General features: G+C 45.3%; 1 protein-coding gene across 2 annotated transcripts in view; it reads right to left on the bottom strand.

Annotated features, from left to right (window-relative positions):
- Positions 1–24,036, bottom strand: part of GM2A (ganglioside GM2 activator) — a 34,904-nt gene that overhangs the window by 6,206 nt on the left and 4,662 nt on the right. The window contains exons 1-2 of one of the 2 annotated variants that reach the window (XM_035105697.3): positions 12,109–12,259; positions 4,257–4,409 (exon numbers count right to left, since the gene is read on the bottom strand). In XM_035105697.3, coding sequence (XP_034961588.1) covers positions 4,257–4,409; positions 12,109–12,231 — 276 coding nt within the window. In that variant the 5' untranslated portion in view covers positions 12,232–12,259. Of the gene's footprint in view, positions 1–4,256; positions 4,410–12,108; positions 12,260–24,036 lie in introns of those variants that run through there. The other variant, XM_060271630.2, reaches the window with a different exon arrangement.

Here is a 24,036-nt window from a genome sequence, read left to right as displayed (position 1 = left end):
CGTGCATGCGTGTGCATTTCTGAACACACAAAGGGCTGGAAAGTGAAGGTTTAAGCAGCTTCTGTTATACCCTCTCAATCTGAAACTACCTGCTGCCTCTTCACAGGGTTTTTTAAACAAAAACCCAATAAGATATTTGAAGATGGCTTTCATATCTCCTCTCAGTCTCCTCTTATCCAGCCTAAACATACCCAACTTCCTCAATTGTTCCTCATAAGACTTGGTTTCCAGACGCTTGATCATCTTGGTCTCCCCTCCTCTGCACATGTTCCAGCTTGCCAATATCCTCCTTAATTTGTGGCACCCAGGACAGGTGTGGTCTGACCAAGGCAGAATAGAGTGGGACTATGACTTCCCTTGATCTGAACACTAGACTTCTGTTGATGCAGCCTAGAAGATCATTAGCTTTTTTGCTGCTGCTGCTGCACCACGCTATTGACTTAAGTTAAGCTTGCGGTCCACCAAGACCCCTAGATCTTTTCCACGTGTACTACTGCCACACTTGGGTTTAAACATGCAACCTGGCTGAATAGGCAAGGAACAAGCCTAATTAAGCCTCCCAGCTCCAACTGGTTTCAAAACAGGCCCTACCTGCATGATAGCTCACAAGGCCTCTCTTGCTTTCAGAGATGTTTCAGGAACAGCTGAGCCGAGCTATTTTCATTCCACTCACTGCACATAAGGCTGCTCTGTACAGTAATGCCAGGCATTTCCCCCAATAAGCAAAGTTCCCTTTCTGCAACATTGGAGTATTCAGGCTCATGGCCCTCTGCCCCAGCTGCATCTTTGCTGTCATCCGAACATAAGAGCCCTGATGGATCAGGCCAAAGGCCCATCTAGTCCAGCATCCTCTTCTCACATCCAGATGCCTAAGGGAAGCCCCATAGCAGAACCTGAGTCCATGCTTGCACTCCCCAGTAACTAGATTTCAGAGGCATACTGGTTCTGACAGTATAAGGAGAACATATTGTGATTATTAGCCACTGCTAGCCTCATCCCCCCATGCATTTGTCTAATCCTCTTTTAAAGCCATCCAGGTTGGTGCTGAGCACTGCCTCCACAGTTTAACCATGAAGAAGTGATTTCCTCTGCCTGACCTCTCGCTTTGGATGGAGAGTTCGAGAAAACCAGAGGCAGTGCAAGGATATTCCCAGGGTGTATCCCCCCCCCATCTGATCCCACTGCTCAAGCACCCAGCATTGCCTCCCCAAGTCTCTTCTCCAGCAAGCTGTTCTCTGACAGTTTTTGCCAGGAATTGCCATTATGGACCATTGTGCTTTTGCTAAATAGGACGGACACCTGGGAGAGTGCGCCAGCTCAAGGAGGATTCCTGTCCCGTTGTGCGAGAGTCCTAAAAAGCAGCCCTGGACAGGAACACACAAGCAAGTCATGCTACCTCTTGTGACACTTCTTTCCCATGTTTCAAGAAAAGGAATCTTGCAAAATAAAATAAAATTAGGGAGCTTGCTGGAGGGGAGATGCAGGAAGGCAGTGCAAGTGGAGGGGTGGGCAAGGTGTCCTCTGGGGTCCCAGAGGTGGTGGCACCCACACTGAGAACAAAGCAAAAGGCCACAGCTCTCTGAATGTGAAACAGGTGGTGCACGCACGCATGCACACACACACACACACACACACACACACACACACACACACACACAGGTTCCTCTTTGGAGGTCACCTCCTCTTTCCATATTGCATCTGAAGTCTCGTAAAAGGAAGTTAAGCTCCCTTGCACTTCCTCCGATGCCTCACATTTAAACTCTCTAAATCTGCTTGGTTATAAAGACTCATCACAGCCTTCTTTCTCATATCTCAAGCCCATTCGAGAACCATGGATGCGTTTGCTGTGGCAAGATGGAATGGCAGACCATGGTTTGGCATAACAAATGTTAGCCCGGACTAAGCATCCAAGCACACACTTCTCCCTCCCTCGCAGCAATTTCCTGCCTCCTTTCCTGGTTTGTGGCAACCTCGGTTTGCCATTTTGGCCTAATGGGCCAGCTATGGTTTGTGCTTGCCCTGCAGCAAAGGATAAGGCACCAAGATTGAACTCTCACACCAAGTCTGTGCGCTTGACAATCCTTATTGGTCGGCCCGGGGATGACGCAGGCGGGAACCTTCCATCGCGCAGGGGCTGAGCTCGCAGCCCCTATGCGATGGTTCAGTCGGGAAGCCCACAACCCCACCTCCAAATGTGGATTTGGCATTGTAGGGGGACTAGAGATCCCTTCCAACTCTACACATAGGAGCTCTTTGCTCCTGTTTCCCCCATCTCTAAAGCAGGAATACCACCACTAAGCATGGTCATGAGAATAAAGGCAGCTCTGAAAATCATTATACTAGCAAGAGAGGTAAATATCCAAGCGACTTGCATCATTGAAGTCACAAAAAATCAAAGTTTTCAGGCCTTGGGCCCAGAAAGAGAAGGTGTTTGTGGGTAGGCATTTGACTTATACATATCTTAGCTACCAAGATTTTGATCAGATGTGTTGCTTCAATACAACCCACAAACACAGCATGTTTTGGCCTGCGTTAGGAGTATTATCTATAAATAATCACAATCTTTCATAAAGGGAGGCCATTTCAATACTGACACTGCCTCTTCCTGGGTTCTCTCCCAGGCCCCCAAGCCCACCCCCTACCCCACCCCACTTGGCTGCACTAAGAGGTAAGGTTGAGACTTAAAACATGCAAATGAAACAGATTTTAACATCCTATTCCAGCATTGCAGGGGGTTGAACTAGATGACCCTCGGGGTCCCTCCCAGCTCTACAATTCTATGGTCATGCAGTTGCTTAACAGGGGAGGATGCGGTTGGGCCCAGCCCGTTCCTGCTGATAGCCAGTCAGATGCTCAGCCGTGGTTAGCATAGCAGGAATTTCGAGTGCTTCATACCCACACCAGCAGAACTTGATCCCACTGAAAACTGTGCAGTAACATTTCAGCATAGGTGGTCATGGTAAGGCCAGCTCCTAGCACCCACAGGACTAAGGGGTTTGCTCAACTCAACACAATGCAATTCTGTTTCAAAAAGGGGATTCTGGAGAGTGAACAGAACTAGCTTGTCCCAGGTTTGTTTCTTTGGCCCGTCACAGGCTGTTAAGGGGTCTGAATTGTTGTGCAGAAGAAAGCTCCCATTTCTGCTCAGTCTACCTGTGCGACATGCCAAGTAGAAATGTTTGTATGTCGTCTACCTAATGATTAGACATTTTAGGCTCAAATTACCCCACTTTAGCACAGAGAAAGGAAACCTCTTATTAGGGAAAATAATAGCTTTTCACAAGCCCTGCCCCATCTAAAGAGTTGCATTATGCTGGCTGATTTGGGCACTCCTCTGCCTTATCCTAAGGGATATTTCCCATTTAAACACAGGACTGGATAGCTCAGTTGGTTAGAGAGCAGTACTGATAATGCCAAGCTTGCAGGTTCGATCCCTGTATGGGACAGCTCCATAGTCCTGCATTGCAGGGGATTGGACTAGGTGACCCTCAGAGTCCCTTCCAACTCTATGATTCTGTGACTTCAGTTCTCCATTCAGAGACACAGAGGGAGATCCTATGTCAATGAGAGAGATTTGTCCCATCTAGTGAAGTCCTTTTTTTCCAGATCACATTTTCTTGGCTCATACTTTCTTGATATGCACTTACATACCAAATTCCTTTGTTTGGAAAAGAAAAAACAGAAAAGAAAAGAGAGGCCTGTAAATCTCGACTATATCCTTTACGCTAGCTCCTGCTGCTGAGCTCTAATTCCCAGCCAGCACGGCCAATGGTCAGAGGTGATGGGAGCCGAGGTCTAGCAGCATCTAGAAGGCCACAAGTTCCCCATGCCTGTCCTTTTGGAAAAGATGTCTTCTTTCTGACCACAACTCTGGAGGCGAAGAAAAAGGAGGGAAGCGGGGAAAGCTGTGGTCCACACCTGGATTTGGCATTCCTGATGCCCCAATGCAATCTAGTACCAGTACCAGATGGGCCTCAGTCCGCACTTCCACTCGTCTCATGCCTAAAAAGCATAGGTCCAAGCAGTTTTGCCTTTGCCCAGCCTCTTTCCCCGGGAAAACCTGCGGTTTAGTGCAAAGCTGAAACAAATGGCAACCCATGGAGAACCCTGTTGCAGACTGTTCCGACTCAATGCGAAAGCGCGGTTTTTCCTGGGAGAAAGCAGTCGTGTTTGTCCTCGTTAGAGCACTGAAACTGTTCCCAGTGTGAAGGAACCACTTCTGCCTGGCTTGGCCCACAGGCCTTCCGCATACATACCTTCAGAGGTGAAGTGAGGGCCACAGTGGTAGCAGCGGCTACGCTGACTGTCACATCTCCCGGCATCGAAATTGGATCTGGAGATATGGACAAACTCCTGATCACAGCAGGGTCAGATGAGGGGCCACAGTTCTGCCATGCGAAGTTCTGGATCTGAAGGGTTTAGAGGAGAAAATGCGTTAAAATAAACGTGTGGCGCTTAAAGCAGAGGAAGGTACCCAGTCTGGCCCTTGTCATCACACTCAGCAAATAAAGCGAAGGTGAACGTAGCGGAATATTCCAAAGCAGACTTTTGTGGGGATCTTCCAACCAGCAGACCTTGGTTAAGGGAAGCGGGAGTCCTATTTCAAACAATGTTCCGTGGACCTTGCATTCCTGTCTTCTGATAACACAAACAAGTTTCTACCTACCCAGGCGTCACAGTACTGGAAAACTTGGCAAAGCTGCACCAAGCAGACTATGCCATTGCCTTATGCCAGCCCCCATATACCGCAGGAAGTGGCTTAATTTGGCAAAAGTTGTACACCACTTAATCAAGGGGAGAAAACCTTACAAATAAAAAGGCATGAAACGTTAATTTTAAAATGGCAACAAAACCAGCAGATATAACAACATTCAAAATATAGATGAAACAACAAATTTTAAGACAAATGCACATACCGTAAAAAAAAATTGCATGGCTGGGCAGGCTTGCCCTTGGTGGTCTTTAATTCATTTCCCACCACTATTGGAAGGCTGTCCCCCCCCTTTTTTTTTGTCGGCAAGCATGCCAATGATTCATGTTCATCTGCGGGCGATGGTGGCGCTTTTAAGGTCACCTCAGGCGACTTCTGGTTCCTAGGCACTTCTGCTCTGTAATCAGCATGCAGCACATCTGGCGAGTATGCCTGCCGCCGAGACTCCAACTCATTCCCAGAAGTGCTTTTTTTGGAACTTGGGAGTTTCCCAACATTTGATTCAGCCGTTGAACAGGCTGGCTAGGCAGGGACAACTCCCCTCGGCCCCAACCCGTAAAACCACTGTCGTCTCAAGGGCACCTGCCTAGATTTTCCCAAGGATCTCTTTTGACGGAGTAGAGCACCAAAATCTTATTTCATCACACAGCACTCCAGGCCTCTACATGTTGAGAGCCGCGGCACTCCTCAGACACTCTGTGAAGCTCACGGTGTCCTGCCCACTGTCCTCCGTTTGGGGTACAGCCCAACTTCAATGATTCACCAACCTTGAGAAAGGCACGTATCCTTCTAAGGCTCCCCCATCCCATTTCTCAGAGATCAGACTCCCAACGTTTAATATTAAATAAGTGATATGGAAGAGTGTTTCAACAAATCCTCTCGTGAGGCTCTCGGCTGAGATTCACTTTGCTAAAAAGCTGCGGTGGGAATCCTGTGGCCCTCCAGAGGTTGTTGGATTCCCAAATCCCATCTGCCAGGATGGCCAATGGTCAGGGATGATGGGAGTTGGAGTCAAGGAGTTGGGCCACAGGTGAGGCACTGCTGGTCTAAAGTGTCCCTTGACCACCCACTTAGCCCAACAAGGACCAAAATACCAGGCAACCATATGCTACTGCAGCTTTGTGAATGAAAAGCCATGTTGCCATAACATGTCTAAGGCCGGGCATTATTTCTTGTTTTATCTGACAACATTTACAAACTGTTTCATCGCAAAACAAACTAACAAACCTCTGAGCAGTTTACAACAGCATAAAACAAAGCATGAAAATATATCTAAACCACTGAGCCTAGGGCTTGCCAATTGGAAGTTTGGCGGTTCGAATCACCGCAACGGGGTGAGCTCCTGTTGCTCGGTCCCAGCTCCTGCCAACCTAGCAGTTCGAAAGCAAATCAAAGTGCAAGTAGATAAATAGGTACCACTCTGGCGGGAAGGTAAACGGTGTTGCCGTGCGCTGCTCTGATTTGCCAGAAGCGGCTTTGTCATGCTAACCACATGACCGGGAAGCTGTACGCCGGCTCCCTTGGCCAGATGAGCGAGATGAGCACCACAACCCCAGAGTCGTCCGCAACTAGACCTAACGGTCAGGGGTCCTTTACCTTTTTAAAGAAAAGGTTTAGGCATGCCAGTAACGTCTTCAGTGCAACACTGAAAAGAGGTTTCAGTTTTCTGCTGATGCAAATGGGGACTTCCAGAAACAATTTCCATGCGCCTCAAGAGTGGTCAATGCAGAGACTCTGGGTTACCATAGCTCAGTGGGTAGAGCATGAGACTCTTAATCGCAGGGTTGTGGGTTCGAATCCCACATTAGGCAAAAAGATTCTTGCATTGCAGGGGGTTGGACTAGATGACCCTCGAGGTCCCTTCCAACTCTACAATTCTATGATAATTAGAACATCCAGAGCAAGGAAGCCATTGCGTGTTGAGCAATCAGCAAGAGTACAGTACAGTACACTACTTCATAAAGTAGAAAAGAATTTGGCAGGATACTGGGACATCGGCTGATGTTCTCAAGTTCACTGTGGGTCCTGTTAAGCAGGCCTAGCTTTTGCCCTAAAGCAAGTAGAACTGCCAGGAGGGAAGGCATTCCAGAAGCAAGATAACTTTGGCTTTCTCCCATCCTGCTCAGATACATGCTCAGAACGTACAACCCTCCTCCCACATCAGCATGTCGACACAATTTGTTAGCCACAGTTACGCAATATTCTTTGAAGTGATTGCTACAATTAGCTCTGTAACCGACTTCTGTGACTGGTTAAATGTGGACTATAGTGCCGGTTACAGCAATTATCTGAAACATTTTGGCAGTGAAAAACACCCCACCCACCAATTCGATTGTCATTACTCTGCCATTGTAATTAAAGAACTACATTCCTCCTTCAAATATAAAATTTTTGAAAGCGTCCATTAAGAACTGAATAGCCATGACGTTTATAACTGGTTACATTTGACCAACCAGCTAACCTTTCATTTTGGTTCACAGATGGAAAAGGCTGTTTAACCATGGAACAGACTTCCTCAGAAGGTGGTGGACTCTCCTTCATTGAAGAAGATGTTGGATGGGCACCTGTCATGGATGCTTTAGTAGAGATGCCTGCATTGCAGGGGGTTGAACTAGATGATTCTTGGGCATCTCTTCCAACTCTATAATTCTATGATTCTATGCTAGCTTCCCACAGGCATAAAGGTTTTGAAACGGAAGAAAGTTCCATTGTACAACAGCATGCCTGACTTCTGAAGTAGCACAGTTCCAGAAATGCTACGTGGCATTTCTGACAATGCAGATCAGCTCCAAATGTGACCCAAGAGGGAGGGGAAAACCTTAGGCACTATATTTTAGGAAAGCATGCAGCGGCTGGGAACAATTCCTTACCTGAAACCCAGGAGAGCCAGACAATGTGGGACGCAATGATCTGACTCAGTATGAGACAGCTTCCTATGTAGCCAGTATAGGAATTGAGTACACATAATTCTGTATGGCTCGTTTTGTATCATTTTTAAACCTATCACCATTTATTCTGGGTACTCTTTTAAAAATGATTATCATCTGTTTTTATGTTTGTAAATTGCCTTCGGACCCATGTGTAAGGTGATTCATAAACTAATAAAATATAAAAACAAACCATTCTAAACAGGAAAGTTTTGTCCCAAGGTTCAAATGCATTGGGAAGGTTGCTACGAATACAAAGCTGGAATTCAGCAGTAGCAAAAAAAAAAAGTGGAAAGGGAGAGATATACAGTTAGGTTATGGAAGAAACACTTCTGCTTGTCATGTCCTCTACAAAATTTCTGTTTTCAGACATGGAACAAATGTGCTTAACAAAACAAAACAAGTTCCCCAGATAGCAGGTGAACTCAAGGCGTAGAATGGAGAAGTGCTGTATTTCACATGTTCTGATTGCAAAAGAGCAGAGTTTCAGTTCTCAGCATCTACATATAAGCAGGTCCCAACCACCAGTGATCTAGTGAAGTGATCTAGAGGGCTGCAGGTTCCCCATTCTTGAGGTAGAAACTCTTATATTATACGTACAAAGTACTGAAACAGATAGAACCAATGGCTTGCTTCAGTATCTTATTGCTATAGAGCAGTGTTTCTCAACCAGTGTGCCTCCAGATGTTTTGGGACTACAACTCCCATCATTCCTGACCACTGGTCTTGCTAGCTAGGGATGATGGGAGTTGTAGTCCCAAAACATCTGGAGGCACACTGGTTGAGAAACACTGCTATAGAGAATCATAGAACTGTAGTCGGACAGGACCGCAATGGTCATTCAGTCCAACCCCCTGCAATGTACGTTTTGTCCAACGTGGGGCTTGAACCCATGACCCTGAGATTACAAGTCTTATGCTCTACCAATTGAGCTATAATATTTGAGGATCAATATCGCAGTACGTTGCTTAGGTCACGTAGTGCCAAGAGAGACATCTAACTGCACTTGCGATCCCTAAAGGAGGAGGAGCAAGATGGCTGCTGAAGCAAGTTTCCTGTGAGCCTCAGCAGAGTGAGTAGGAGCTTTTAGAAACTGCACTTGCAACATCGTTTTCCTGCTTGAAATAAAATAGGAAGAAAGAGATCAGCATATTGAGCAATGGGAGGTTTGGGGCGTGTAGGTGAATTCTGATTCAAATCCACGTTCAATTGCAAAGCCTCGGGCATGTTCCTATTATCAACAGTTGTTACTATCCATGGGCTTGTCCACACTTGAGCATTACTCTGCTGTTAACTCTCCCCCCCCCCCTCCAAATCCTACCCCACCAGTTTGAATTAGACCACAGAAATCCACACCCACACATGTGAATTTGCATATGAGGAACAACTTTGTTCTTTTCCAATCATACCAGCGGGCTTTCCCTTTTGTGCTTGTGTTTGCCTTCAAATTTGTTGCTTCTATTAAGCCAGTTAAATACTGACAAGGCATGTGCACAGAGCCTTTTTTTATATATAAAAAAAAAAGATTCTCCACTCAAGAGGTTTGCAAAAGCACACCATCAGGCAACTTGTAAATTTGCTTGTACAGTTTTCATGCAAATCTGAGGGATCACACACACACACACACACACAAGAGGCTAAGCGCCTGACTCTCCATTACTGGCATGCTGGAAAAGAAACTAAAGTGATTGTAAATACTCAACACACCCTTTTCAGATTGCTGCCCAATATATCTGGTGATGTTTTTTAAATGTGATTTGCTTCTGCAGTTTTCTGGCTTTCTGCAAATCTGAGGGATCAAAAAGATCAGGAGCGCACCGGAAATAGTTATGACCACAGCTGCGGGGAAAATGAAAGCACTAAGGAAGCAAACCTGAATTTACAGGGGTTAAGTATTGAGACTGCTGTTCTTTGAGGGCAATGTCCCGTGGTCTGCGAATTAAATGGGAATGCGAATAGCTGCAAACCCACAGTAAAACCTGGTGCAAATAAGTCATACTTTATAACTGTAATTACCTTACGTCTTGACTTGTACAAATCCACATGACCCAGGTGTAGCTTTGCAAGTAGCCATGTTCGCCTGGGTCAAGATGCTGCTGCTGCAATAATGGTTGATGGGCTTACCAAAGATCATTACCATCTGAAAACCTTCCAACCCAATAACTGGCTCTGATCCATCCCACATCAGGTAGGCAGATTATAATGCTCCATATTCCACCTGTCACTGGCAGCCACAGTATTATCCTGGCGGAGTCAAGCAGGCCCAATTAGAGCTCCACTTATTATTCTTGGACTATGTTATGCAAACCTATTAATGCCACACCATCACTCTGATGAGCATGTAACACTTATCCAATTAACACTTACCTAATTCACTTTCCGTTAAGTGGCAAGCATTAGCTGAAACACTAAACCCAGCATATGCAGAGTCATTGTGGCTGCCTATGGAAACAGAAGTTGAAGGACTGAATCCTAGCACGGTACCCCGAACGTCATCTAGTCCAACCCTGTGCAATGCAACTAAAGCATCCCTGACAGATGTCCAGCTAACGGCCTCTTAAAAACCTCCAAGGAAGGACAACCCACCACCTTCTGCAGAGAGTCCATTCCACCGTTGAACAGCACCTTGAAAGATCATGCCATAATAAATTTATTAATCTTTAAGGTGCCACAAGACTCTTAACTGTGTTGCTAGAGCTTCATTAATTATACTGACTTTTGGAAGGGGATAGTTATCAATGCAGACAGCAACAGAGAGGCTAAAGGAAGCAGGCAGCGTCAACTGTGAGAACAGCCTCCCGCCACATGGAATGAGAAGAGTTTAAGTGTTTTCCACATGCAAATGCATCTCTGTGCAGAAATGCACTCATAGCCTGAAAGAGAAAGCAATTTTATGAAGCGCTTTGCAAGGCACACACTTCTGCGGAAGCAAATTTCGGCACCGAGAAATATGTTGAAGCAGAGATTGCTGACACAGTGCTCTCCAGATATTGGAGTGCAGCTGCAATTGGCCCAGGCCATAATGGCCAAAGGTCGGGGATAAGGGGTGTTGCAGTCCATCCAGCAACATCTGGAGGGAGCTATGCTGGCTAGCCCTGCAATAATGGGCCATCCAAGCAGAGGTGTGTGTGACTCACCAGTGCCAAGATGGGTACCACCAGTGTGCAAACATTCAAGACATGCCCCCACCCGAATATTTCTCATTTAACAACGCCACCCCCCATCCCACACTTCCTTTAATAATATTTTTATTAGCTTTCAATTACAATCCAATAATAGCCCCATTATAACAATACCAATTTATAATGCAATTAATACCAATCGTTCAAATCTCAAATTATATAATTTAGATATAGTTGCCCCCAAGTGCTAGATTTAATTATTTTCTTTATTTCTGTGTTCCATAATCTTATTAATTTCAATTATTATTTCATTTCTATACCCCTTTATATTTTTTAGAAAAATCTACACAGTTCACAGCATATTAAACATCAATGAAACAATGCAGAATCAAACATTTCTGAAGAAAGTCAAATATAAAGTACACAGTCAAAGCAACACTGTTAACAGGGAACCAAAATACCATCTCAAAAGATTTCAAATTAACACACTACAAAGGAGGTCAGCTACAGAATACATATTTAACACGAAGTTAACAAAAAAAATTAAACATTTCAAAATAAAACACTGCGAACTGAAGTCAAATATAAAATGCACATTTAAGACAGCATACGGTAATTAACAATAAAATATTATAAGCATGATGCGGCTGTTTGGCCGGCATAATAATAATAATAAATTTTTATTTATATCCCGCCCTCCCCAGTCAAAACCGTGCGGCTGACACCAATAAAATTACAATAAGACGTAATAGAAAGAAAAACAATTGATTAAAATATGGGTTAAAATACAGTTTAATTTTAATTTTTTTAAAATGCAGCCTCATTTTAAGGTAGCCCAAATCGAAACCATAAGGAAAACATAGGGGTCAGACTGAGTCCAGCTCAAAGGCCAGGCGGAACAGCTCCGTCTTACAGGCCCTGCAGAAAGATGTCAAATCCCGACCTGCAGGGCCCTGGTCTCCTGTGAAAGAGCGTTCCACCAAGTCGGGGCCAGTACTGAAAAGGTCCTGGCCCTAGTTGTGACCAATCCATAGCTGCCAAGTTTTCCCTTTTCTCGCGAGGAAGCCTATTCAGCATAAGGGAATTTCCCTTAAAAAGGGATAACTTGGCAGCTATGGACCAATCTAACCACCTTATGGCTTGGGCCACAATAATAATCCCTCATACAACAACTGCAATATTAATAACTTCTATTCGTGTTGACACATTAAATGATTTATAAAACCGCAAGGGAGGAACTCAGAACTACATCCTTGTTCTTTCTGTGTGCGGCAATGATTCTGTCCCTGGTGTTTCTTCCATCCCGCACTCCCGCCCCGCAAGAGATGCCGAGCAGCTGGCCCCTTACCTTGGTGAGCCTCAGGGGCCAGTGTTTGTCCAGCACGGCGAACCGCTGCTGGGGAGGGCCGCCGACCACAGCTGGCCACATCTGCAGGGCGCACAGCGCCAGCGAGAGCACCAAAGCGGGCATTTCTGGGGCTGCTCCGGAACGCAGGAAGGCGAGGCTGAAACTGAACGCAGCGCAAAGGAGAGCGAGGAAGCGAGGCGAGCAGGCAGATCACAAGCGCGGAAAGGGCGGGTGCAAAACGAGACGCTGGACTTTAGCTGCTCAGCAGCCGGAGACAGCAAGCACCTGACGCCGTCAAGGAAAGGCTTGCTCAGTTCAAGTGCCGGCTTGCCTTTTCCCCCGCAGGCACTAGACACACAGGTTCCCCTCCTTCCTCTATCGCATTTAAAGAGGGATTCCCCCCCCCCTTCCCGAGATCAGGCACCGGGAAATTATCACCCAGCATGCCCTTGATGGAGGGAAGCGGCTCTGCCCTCTGCTGGGATGGAAGGCGCATTTCCCCCAGATAACGCAGAAATGGGAGAGGAGGAGGAGGACGACGCAGGCGCTTCTATTCACGCGCAGACCGTGTTTCATTTATAAAATAGAAGGTCGGGATCATGCATTCGAGGGCATCACATCCTTTTCATCCCATCTGTGGCTTGGCTAGTGACTCTAGAGCGATGAGGCCAAGGCCATTTGCACGTGCACAAAGGCATCTTGTGTAGCCATAAATTCCAGAGTACAGTAGTTTTGGGGGGAGGGAGGGAGGGAGGGGGAGGGGGGAGGGAGGGAGAGAGGGAGAGGGAGAGAGGGAGAGGGAGAGGGAGAGGGAGAGGGAGAGAGAGGGAGAGAGAGAGAGAGAGAGAGAGAGACCTGTTCAAATTAAGTGGTACTTATAAACGGGAACTTCAGGTTTGACCCACTTTGGGAGAATGATTTTTATTTATTTTTCAGTTTGATGTTCCAAGTGTTGTTGGTTACAATTCATTGGTTAATAATAAGGCTAAACTTCTGTACACATTTACCTGGAAGTAAATCCCATTAAAATCAGTGGGACTTCCTTCTGATGCAACATGTATAGGAATGCAATGTAAATATATAATATCAGATGAATGCAGGGAACCCAAATCACAAACAATCATAATTTACTTAAAGTTCATTGAAAAGATGCATACATTGTCACTCTGTAGAATGATAAGGTAGTGTATGCAAGAGGTTTTTTGTTGTTGTTTTAGAGTAGAGATTAAAAAAAAACGAAAAAAACCCATCAAGCTAAGAAACAACTCAAATGAAAATCATGAAGGAAGCTGAGTAATGTGCCTCATTCACTTGAATTCGCAATACTGTACCTAAATTTCTTAAAGGAATATCTGGCTGATAAAAACTAAAGCATCTGCTGTTTGGGTGCTGAGCAGGTTTCTCTCCACCGCATCTCAAATTCCAGTCATTCACTATTATGGGAGGAAGTAGGCTAAATATGCATCTGCTCAGGCCTCAGGGCCACCATCCCTTTGGGGGCTAAATCTGCCTGCGTCCTCTGGTAAACGCCTCTCTCTGCCTTGGTGACTGCGTCTGGTGGGAGACAGAGGCCAACAACACCTGGGGAGCCATACCTTTCCCCATCCCTGCCACAGGTGGGCTGCTGTTGCTGATGGCAACTGTTGACAGGGAAGGGTGGGAAGCCATTCAGTAACCTCTGGGCCAAGGGTACATGTGTACGTGGTATGTGTGTGTGTTGTATACTGCCAAGAGGCAAGCCCATAAAGGTTCAGCATAAGTAGGTCGTGTGAGAGAACTGAGTAGGATTGTTTTATTTTTGAGGCAGAGAGCTATGTTAACTGGTTGGGCCAAAATAAACTCTTCAGCTACCTGAGAGGCCCAAATGGACTACTAATCAGGGCCAGTTTCCCACTTAAGTTGAACTTGCTTTTTAATATTCTATTGAGAGCTGCCCAGAGTGGCTGGGGGAACCCAGCCAGATGGGTGGGGTATAGATGAATTATTATTATTATTATTATTAATAATAATTCTTTGGCCTGAGATCTTTGCCTTGGGCAGGAGTGGCCCATCTGGTTTCAACACCTGCCTTCCTGCTCCAAAGCTTCACTTACCAGGGCCATAAGGCAATGGCTTCCGGCAAGTTTTCGCAAGATCGCGCGGGAGTTTCATGAGATCTCATGAGAGTTCCACATGATTTTGCTGGAAGCTGCTGCCCTAGCCCTCAGAGGAGGATTCCACCACCCAAAGCGTCTACCTCAGTCTACCGCATGAGCAAATAATTAATTAACCCCTGTGCTGCAAACTCTGAAACTTGTGACAAAAGAGGCAACACGTAGACCAATGAATGCTAAAGGCATGAATACATAAATTCATAAATTCATAAAGCATAACAACAAAGCATGGTGCAAAACCACTCAGTCTACTGCATGGGCAGGCCGGCCCTGGCCTTGGGCAGCTGTAAACAATAAACAGCCGAGTTATTAGAATAAATACTCTATGTGTTGCTGTTCTCACATATTCAACAGAGAGGAGGGCTCTGTACCAATGCCTAAATTGCAGGTGCCTGGAGGGGGGGCAGCTCAGCCCCCTGACCTTTTGTTTCATTCTCCTTTGCTCCTATTTTAGAACGCTACAGGAGCAGGCATTCTTTGGCTAAAACCGCAGGTGCATGGATTTAATTTAGCCCCCAGACAAACATGCATACTTTTTCTCCCACAGTTGCTACCTAAGTCTGCCTCATGGGTGGGCCCTGCAGGCAAGGATCTCCCAGCCCTACCTGCATGCAACTTCTGCATGCAAAGCAGAATTCACTTTTCTCTTCCCCACTTTTATATTCAGCTGGAGAACTGGAGAGCCTAGGAAACTGTAGAAGAGACTCTGTTGGCGTCTCTACTTTCTAGTTATGCTGAATATTCAAATGTAAATACACCATAGATGTGGGGAACCTTCGGTGCTCCAGATGCAGAACCTCAGTTAGTTAAGTATTTCATTGATTTACTTGGTTGGGGGGGGGCAGCTGCTCCCCCTGCCTCATGCTGATGTAAGTTGTAGTTCAGCAATATTTAGAGGGTTTCGCATGTGCCATAGAGATTAGAGTGCAGAAGCAGAATGGGGGAGAACCAGGTTCAAATCCCAGATCAGTGATGCACCTCAATAGGTGACTTGGACCAAATTGTCATCTCTCACCCTATATAGCTGTGGAGAGGATAAATCGAGAGTGGGGCATCGTGTAGTTGACCTTGAGCTCCTTGGAGGAAAGGTAGAATATAAATTTCACACATACCCCTAGAAATTTAGCAAAAGCAGAAAACAAAAATCATGGCAGGAAGCCACCACAAAACCCTAAAGAAACCCTCAAAATCTGTTTACTGTGCACAAATGATGGATAGGCAGGATAGGGGTTGTGGACTGGCCCATTACTTTCTCTACTGGGCTGGATGAAATTGCCTACAAGAGTTTCTCCAATGCTGTTGTTACATTCCATACCTACCAGGTCAAAGTCACGGGTCGTTACTGCCCGGTATATAAGGAAAGAATGAACAGAAGACTTTAAAAAAATTTTATTTAAATGTGTGTCTGCTTTCTCCACCCCAAAAGAAAAACTGAAAGTGGCTTATAGCAAATGAAATATGCAAACCATAAAACCAAATCCACAAAAAGCATTAAACAACAACCATCAGGAAATATTATCTTTCATAAATGACAGGTGAGCTACCAACACATCTTCTGAGAAAATGGGACACCATTATGCAACTGTATGGCGCACATGAATCAGGTGTGGAACTTACACACAACTCCCCCCCCCTCAGGGCACATACATTTAACCAAAGCGTTGTTTACACTATCTGTAAAAGATGTGTTAAGGCTTTATTATGTGTGGAAGTCTCTGGGAAACCAGTGTGAGCTGCGTCTTTTGGGTGTGCAGACCACATGAGACTGAAGCAATCTTTTGATGATGTACTAAAAGGAGGGAGGGGGTGGATATATGATATTAACATGGAAAATGTCCTGTTTAACCCACACTCTAGGTGTAACTTATTGCTATGGCACCCACACTACTGACTCAGCCAGGCTCTTATCCAATCATTGCCATGCCACTGCCACTCAACTCTTATCCTCATCTCACATATTCAACCTCTCGACCATGTTGGAGATCCGGTTTTATTTATTTTCTTTCTGCTTCAGTTTATTTAGTCTAAAGACCACAAACATCAAATGCAGCATACAGTTTTCAAGACAGCCATAGCAGAGAGAGAGAGAGAGAAAATATTATATACATGCACACAAATTGTGCATTTTAGAATATGTGTATTGCAAAATCCATGAGCAGTCAGAAGTGAGATACACCAAAGGGGTCCACATTCTGTCTCTCAGGCCCATCACCACAAATTCAGTTAAAGGGTTGTCCAGATTCCTGGCAAAGATGGTGGAACTCTTATGAATGACAGTGACTCCCCACACCACTGCCCATCCTCACCTTAGGATTGCTCCTTTAGAACTTAAAATGCACTACACATAACTTTGCAGCTAAAATTCCAATGTTAGCTTGGGTATTAAACTTAAAAGTGTAAGTCTACAATACTACCCACTTTCCTGAGATTAAGCCTTATTAAGCTTGAGACTTCTGAGAAGTTATGTATATACAGTTGTATCTTGGTTCTCAAACGCCTTGGTACTCTTACGTTTTGGCTCCCGAATGCCGAAAACCCAGAAGTACCTATGGTAAGTGTTCCGGTTTTCGAACGTTTTCCGGAAGCCAAACGTCCGACACGGCTTCCACTTGACAGGAAGCTCCTGCAGCCAATCAGAAGCCACACCTTGGTTTTCAAATGTTTCAGAAGTTGAACGGACTTCCAGAATGGATTACATACAAGAACCAAGGTACAACTGTATATCAGTTGCTTTATTTGTCAGTAACATCTGGAATGCTCCTGCATTAGATAAATCTGGGGTGGCTAACCTGTGGCCCTTCAGATGCTACTGAACTGCAGCTCCCATCATCCCCAACCATGGGCCATGCACTGGCTGCGGCTGATGGGAATGGGAGTCCAACAACATCTGGATGACCCCACAGGTTTCCCCACTCCGAGATAAAGGCCTGTCTTGTTGACACCTAATCATGCAGTGCATGAGTCAAAGAGATGTTAAGCTTTGCATAGTTTATTGTCCCTACCAGAAGAGTACTAAATCATCCTGCAATTGTGCTCGAAAGGGGAAGGGAGGGAGGGAGCATGTCTCTCCAGGACCTTGGAGGTGCAAAAGTCATCTGAAGAGCTATTACTCTCCTTCTTTAAACCACATTTGCTGGCTACACGAGAGGGAGCATCTGGAAGGTCAAGGAGGGCACGAGAACGCTAGGCTATTTTTAGCAGGCCTGGGTTTGCAACAGCCTTATTTAGCAGTCAGGCTGAACAAGAGTCGGAGTGTCCATATATCACTCTGTGTGAGAGAAAGTTTGCAGAGGACTGAGACAATGAGATGTAGTATTCACGGAACATATTGCTTCCTTTCGCACCAGCCAGGCAATGACAACTGCTTCTTCCCTTATCCTCTACAAAGGCTTAAAGGGAGGAAATAAATAGTGTATCTCCTACCGGCCCTTCCCTCTCTCCCTTCTGGGGAGGCACGATCTTTTCATTTTCTTGGTATCAGCAGAGGAGAGAATTCCCCTGCGATGGGTTGATTTGCACTGCCAAGCTCTGGTCCCTGCTGGGCTTGAGAAATACCAGGGAAGCAGTGGGCCGGCCAAGCCTAATCCTCAAAGTTATCATAACAGTGTACATACGCCCAGCATCAGCCAATACATTTGCTGACAAATGCCATAGCTGGCTGCCAGATGGAGCCACTGCTGGCTGCCTAGATTGAGCTCCTGGTTACACTGACTCAATACAGTGGTACCTCGGTTTACAAACACAATTGGTCCCGGAAGTCTGCACTTAACCTGAAGCGTACTTAACCTGAAGCGAACTTTCCCATTGAAAATAATGGAAAGTGGATTAATCCGTTCCAGACAGGTCCGCAGACTACTTAAACTGAAAATACTCAAACCGAGGCGTACTTAAACCGAGGTATGACTGTAGACAGAAGTTGGGCAGGAAGCCTTGCATCCAAAGCTGGGCTAAAATACAGGGTTGTATTCAGCAAATTAGAATTAATAGGCATGGCTAACTTGAGTGTCAGTGGGTCTGCTCTGAGCAAAAGTGAGTGGGAGAGGGAAACCCATACAGTTCTCGTACTATAACAGAAAGCCTTCCTGTTCTATGTGATTATCGGAGAGGACTTCTCTTCTGCTAGAGAAAATTCCACCAACTGCTCCAGCCTTCTGCAACCTAGTGCCCTGATGTTTTTGACTAGAACTCCCATCAGCCCCAACCAGCACAAGCTGATGGGAACTGTAGTCTGAAATATTTAGAGGGCACCAAGTTGAGGACAGCTGAGCTATTCTATGTAGAGGAGGGATGGGACACCTTTGGTTCTGCAGATAATGGATTTCCCAACTCCCATCAGCCCGAAACTCTAACCACTGCTGGTCCATAGATCTGAAATTGCCATGCATTCCTGTATTTGCAGCGGCTTGCAAGCTATTTGGGACAGACTCTGGTGGAGAGAATGATGATCTGTTTAACACAGGCATAAGGAGTAGGTGTTATGTACCTCTTTCTATGAGCTTTATACAAAAAAAATTTTTTGATTTAACAGCCCCTATCAATTGTCCGTTGAGTATTTTCTAGAGATATGTGACTTGCTTACATGCTTAATATACATTCCAGAGTTTTATGTCGGCATTAAAAGATAACATGTATGGTCATTAAAAGATAACATATACAGTACCTGGAATAATAGTTATCATCACCTGTATCTTGATTATTATTTTTTTAAAGGAGATCTAAAGAGCACAAACAAAACTGGTGGAAAGTATTGTTAAAGAGAAAATAACCAAGCACATAGAAGAACAAATCTTGCTGAAGGAGAGCCATCATGGTGTTAACAATTTTATTTTAAAAACTAAATAATTTAATTATTTAAATTTCATAGAATCATATGTATTTCATAATTAATTGGTTATTTTGTATACTTTCTTATACCCATAGATCTCAGGTCAGTTCGCAACATAAAATCACAATATAAAAAACACAAAAGACATAAGAAAAACAAACACAAAGCCCTGTTTCATGAACCTGTTACATTTCTTAGAGTGTATCAACAAGCATGGAGATAGTGTTCAGATTGACATACAGTGGTACCTCGGTTTATGAACACAATTGGTTCCGGAAGTCTGTTCATAAACTGAAGCGTTCATAAACTGAAGTGAACTTTCCCATTGAAAGTAATGGAAAGTGGATTAATCCGTTCCAGACGGGTCCGCAGAGTACTCAACCTGAAGCGTACTTAACCCGAAGCATGGGTGTAATTGGTTCTGGAAGTCTGTTCATAAACTAAAGCATTCATAAACTGAAGCGAACTTTCCCACTGAAAGTAATGGAAAGTGAATTAATCCGTTCCAGATGGGTCCGCGGCGTTCGTAAACCAAAAATTCGTAAACTGAGGTGTTCATAAACCGAGGTTCCACTGTAATGCACTTGGATCACAGATTGTGTTTCAACAATCAAGCCCTCTTCCCAGGGAACTCTGGGAAATGTAGCTCTCTGAAGGGAATAAGGTCTCCTAACAACTCTCAACAACCTTAAAGAACTAGGGTTCCCAGGATTCTTTGGCAGAAGGCATGACTGCATAAAGTGGGATGGTACTGCTTTAAACGTTGAGCACAGATGGGGGCTGAATTCAAGGGTACTTCAGCCTTCAAAGGCAAAGAGAAAAAGGTGAGAACATGTCAGTGGTGGGTGGACCTGGGCACCTCAAATTTCAGTGGTGCCCTGTGTGGTGCCAAAATCCGGCACCCTCCCCCACCTCTCGCCTTCCGTTGGATGTCATAGTTGTGGCGCCCCAGAAGCTCCGTGCTGGGTGCGACCAGTCGCACTCCCCTAGATCCCACTTTGAAGAAGGAACTGTCTAGAATGCAATTATATATAGCCCCCAAAGAAAACATGAATACTGGACTGTGTCAAGGACAGGGAAAGTCAGCTAGAGGAACAAGTAACTAGAAGCTTTTCGTATCAGTGATAAGGTTCTCGTGGCAGCAGACCAGTTGCCTAAAGATAAAATTGTGAGAACTGCCCCTTAGTGGAGCCTATTGACATTGGACAAGGACAAAACGCTTTTTGATATTATCCCTCGCAGTAGTCCAATTCTTCTCAGGTTAAATTGTCGACTAGGATAAGAGCCACTGCACACATTACAGAAAAGCAAAGTTCCGTTTTGTACATTTTCCAGTGAACACTAGTGTGTGGACGACAGGGCCGTGCCTGAAAATAACGAAAAGTTATAAAGTTATGGGTTTGAGGGGTCAGTCTAGATGATGCCCTTAGTCCCAGTGCTTTTTTTCTGGGGGCACGCAGGGGTATGCATACCCCTAAACATTTTGTGAATCTAAGTTTGGCCTCATTGAGGGGCAGTATTTCAATATGAGTAGGAAAAGGAGAATACCCCTAAACATTTTTTTTGGGGGGGGAGTACTGCTTGGCCCCTTCCAATTCTTGGTGTCCTGTGTACTCAGTGAGTGTTAGACTCTAATAGAGGACTCATTCCATTGTCAAGTAAAACTACCTCGGCGATGCCAAGTGTTAATGCAGGTGTCTCCCTTTTTAAAAGAAGAACGCAGCTGCTCACTCCCTGTTTCTACCACTTTCAGTCTCCAGCAAGGTTGCTTATTGTTTTCCCTACTGGGGACAAAGTGTTACATTTGTTATTGCAGTCCACGTTCAGTTTTACTTGCTGCTGACTTTAACGAAACATCCCAGCCTTGACGCTTATTGCATAGGAAGCATGCTTAGGACTGCAGTTTTCAATGAGCAGCGATGTCCCCATTTGGTGTGGCTTAAAGTGGCTTCCACTTCTCCTGACCACTCTGCCCAAGAGCCTGGCTCTTTCCTTTGAATCATTTCCGGGTGGTAAGCAATGGAGAAAGAGCATCACAAGTCACCACTTCTGGAAAAAAACACCACACAGCAGGTACAGGAATGCAGCAGCTTGACCGTGACAGGTGGGTGAAACGAATTATTCCAATTCTAGAGGAAACAGCTTGGAAGGAACTTTTCCCAGCCCATATAGAAATGCACTTCCATTTTCTATCCAGCAGGTGGGGCCCCAAACTCCAGAGTGCTCAAGCAGCTGGTTTGGCAACTACAGGCTGCTCATGATGTACACATTGCAGAGTAGTTTGATTGACAGATAAGAATCAGGTCCCATGAAGGTTTGCAGTGTCACTAGCTGCTCCACCAATGCCTGGCAGCCACATCTGGGTGACTGCAGCACAACTAAATTGCTTGGGGCTGCCAGAGGACTCTATTTTGAAGGGCATCTATGCTGCTGAATATAAAAGTAAAAAGGTAAAGGACTCCTGGATGGTTAAGTCCAGTCAAAGGCGACTATGGGGTTGTGGCACTCATCTCACTTCAGGCCAAGGGAGCCAAGGGTTGTCTGCAGACAGCTTTCTGGATCATGTGGCCAGCATGACTAAACCACTTCTGGCGCAACAGAACACCATGAAGGAAACCAGAAAGCACAGAAATACTGTTTACCTTCCCGCCACAGTGGTACCTATTTATCTACTTGCACTGGTGTGCTTTCAAACTGCTAGGTTGGCAGGAGCTGGGATAGAGCAACGGGAGATCACTCTGTCAAGGGGATTTGAACCTACGTAGGGGAGTCCATCTCCACAAACCGAAGCATAGATTCAACTGAGCACGGAAGTGACAAGTGACACTGGCAACAAAAGGTTGCCTTGTTTCCACACCTTGCTCCTAACTGAAGTGCTCTTGAAATGTCTGCCTCCATCTTGCCATACTTTTGAACAAAGTGGAACTCTGGTAGTTATTATATACTTGCATTCTTAACTGGGCTGCTACCCCTGCTTGCTCTGCTTGACAATCCCCCTACCTGCCAAGCCCCTTTCCTCTGCACCCGGCTAACCCCTTCTCCCTTTATACTCCCCATCCCCTCTCAGCTTGTCCCAAATCACCACCCCTCCCTCATAACTTGGTCCAACTCCTTTTAAAGGAGGCACTTCAGAGAGCCCAAGTGCCTTCCGAAGTGCCCCCCCTTAAGCAGCTCTCCTGGGCCACCTGCCTCCCACACTGCTTGCTTGCTCACCTGCCTGCCTCTCTGCCAGTCTGTCATCATGTTGGAGTTGCCTGTTGGCAGCCATGCAAAATGCAACATGACAACAGACTTACAATTTTATTATAGAGCAGGACATCACATTCCTATAGTTAATAACACACACAAAGCCATTATTTCAGCACTTTATTTAACTAACAGAAATTGTATATCACTTAATTATAATAAAACCTCTAAAAGGGGTTTTACTAGAGTTATACTTAAAGTTATTAAGGGAAACAGTTGTAAAATTAAAAACCCTTACAAAGATCATTAAAATGAGCAGTAAAGGTATCTGGGCAGTCTTGCCTAAACATTACCCATTCATCTAACTGATACTTCGTATTACTTCAAACACAAGAGCCCCCCATTATTTTTGAAATTCTGATCTGACATCCTTTGTATGTTTAGGTCTGGGGTTCCCAAGGTGGTGCCAATGGGCACCACAACACCCTCAGATTACAATCTTTATTTTTATTTATTTATTAAATGAGTATTTGCATCTTTGGGGATTGTTTGCTTGGGAGTAGGTTGCCTATTTTTTTTTGTGGGGAGGGTCTTGCTTTTTAGTTTATGTCTCATTCATTTTTGGTCTGACCATCACTAGTTTTTCCTCTGCGTGTGACATGGCGATTTTGTGCTGCCCATGAGAGTTCCTTAGATTCTCAAATGTTCCCCAAATGGTTGGACACCCCTGCTTTAAGCAGTAGCACTCAAGGCCCAGAGCTGGTTCATTGTGCAGTTTACATATCAAGTGTCATGCTAGAAGCTGCAGCGGCTTTTCCAGGATACTCGCATTGTGTTTGCTTCCTGCTATTCAGGTTTGGCACACCAAGGCCAGACTGAAATTGTGGGGCACTGCTAACAAGACATGCCCTAAGTTTGAATATCTGCTTGTTAAGCTGGGGGAGTTCAAGAGGCATGTCAATGCCCCTCAGATACAGGATCCAAGATGGGGTGGAGAGGAAAGGAGGAGGCAGCGGCAGCAGGAAGTAGCTGTTTCCTCTCCCAGCCACTTACCTTGAGTTAGAAAGAGGCTTCCTCCTTCCCACAAATCATATATATAAATAATGAAGTCAAGTGCTGTATTATGGTCAATGTGGTGGGATTGATCATTGGCCGTTGTTGTTGTTGACATTTATATACCACCTTTGTCTTCCAAGGCTCTCAAGGTGGTGGACACGCCCCCCCCCATTTCAACCTCACAACAACCCTGTGAGGTAGGTCAGGCTAAGAGATGTTGCCTGGCCCAAGGTCATCCAGTGAGCTCCATGGCTGAGTGTGGATTAGAACTCTACTCTCCCTGGTCCTAGTCTAACACTCTAACCATTGCACCACACGAAAGGAATCACACCCTGCAATAAGAGTGTCAGGGAAGGTGAATGGAATGGGATATTCTCAAAGAGCAATGCTAACCAGAGCGCTGCAACATTTTGTTGGAAGTCGCACTTGTAGGAGCCTGCTCTCAATCCAGGTGAACCTCGCAGGCAAAGGCATGTGTGAAGAGGGAGAACAAAGTGGAGGTCTGTTGCTCTCCTTGGCCCAGACGGTATTTGTACCAGAAGTCTTGGAGAACCTAAGAACTTAAGAAAAGCCTGCAGGATCAGGCCAATGGCCCATCCTGTTCTGACAGTGGCCAGCCAGATGCCTCTTGTGGGAGAAGGAACAGGCTCAGAATATCCCTGAAAAGCAGTGCACTTGCCTCAATAGCCATTTTATGGATGGACACCA

This window comes from Zootoca vivipara, chromosome 2, assembly GCF_965207765.1.
Source record: "Zootoca vivipara chromosome 2, rZooViv2.hap1.1, whole genome shotgun sequence".
NCBI lineage: Eukaryota > Metazoa > Chordata > Lepidosauria > Squamata > Lacertidae > Zootoca > Zootoca vivipara.
This window is presented reverse-complemented; position numbering and strand designations above follow the sequence as displayed.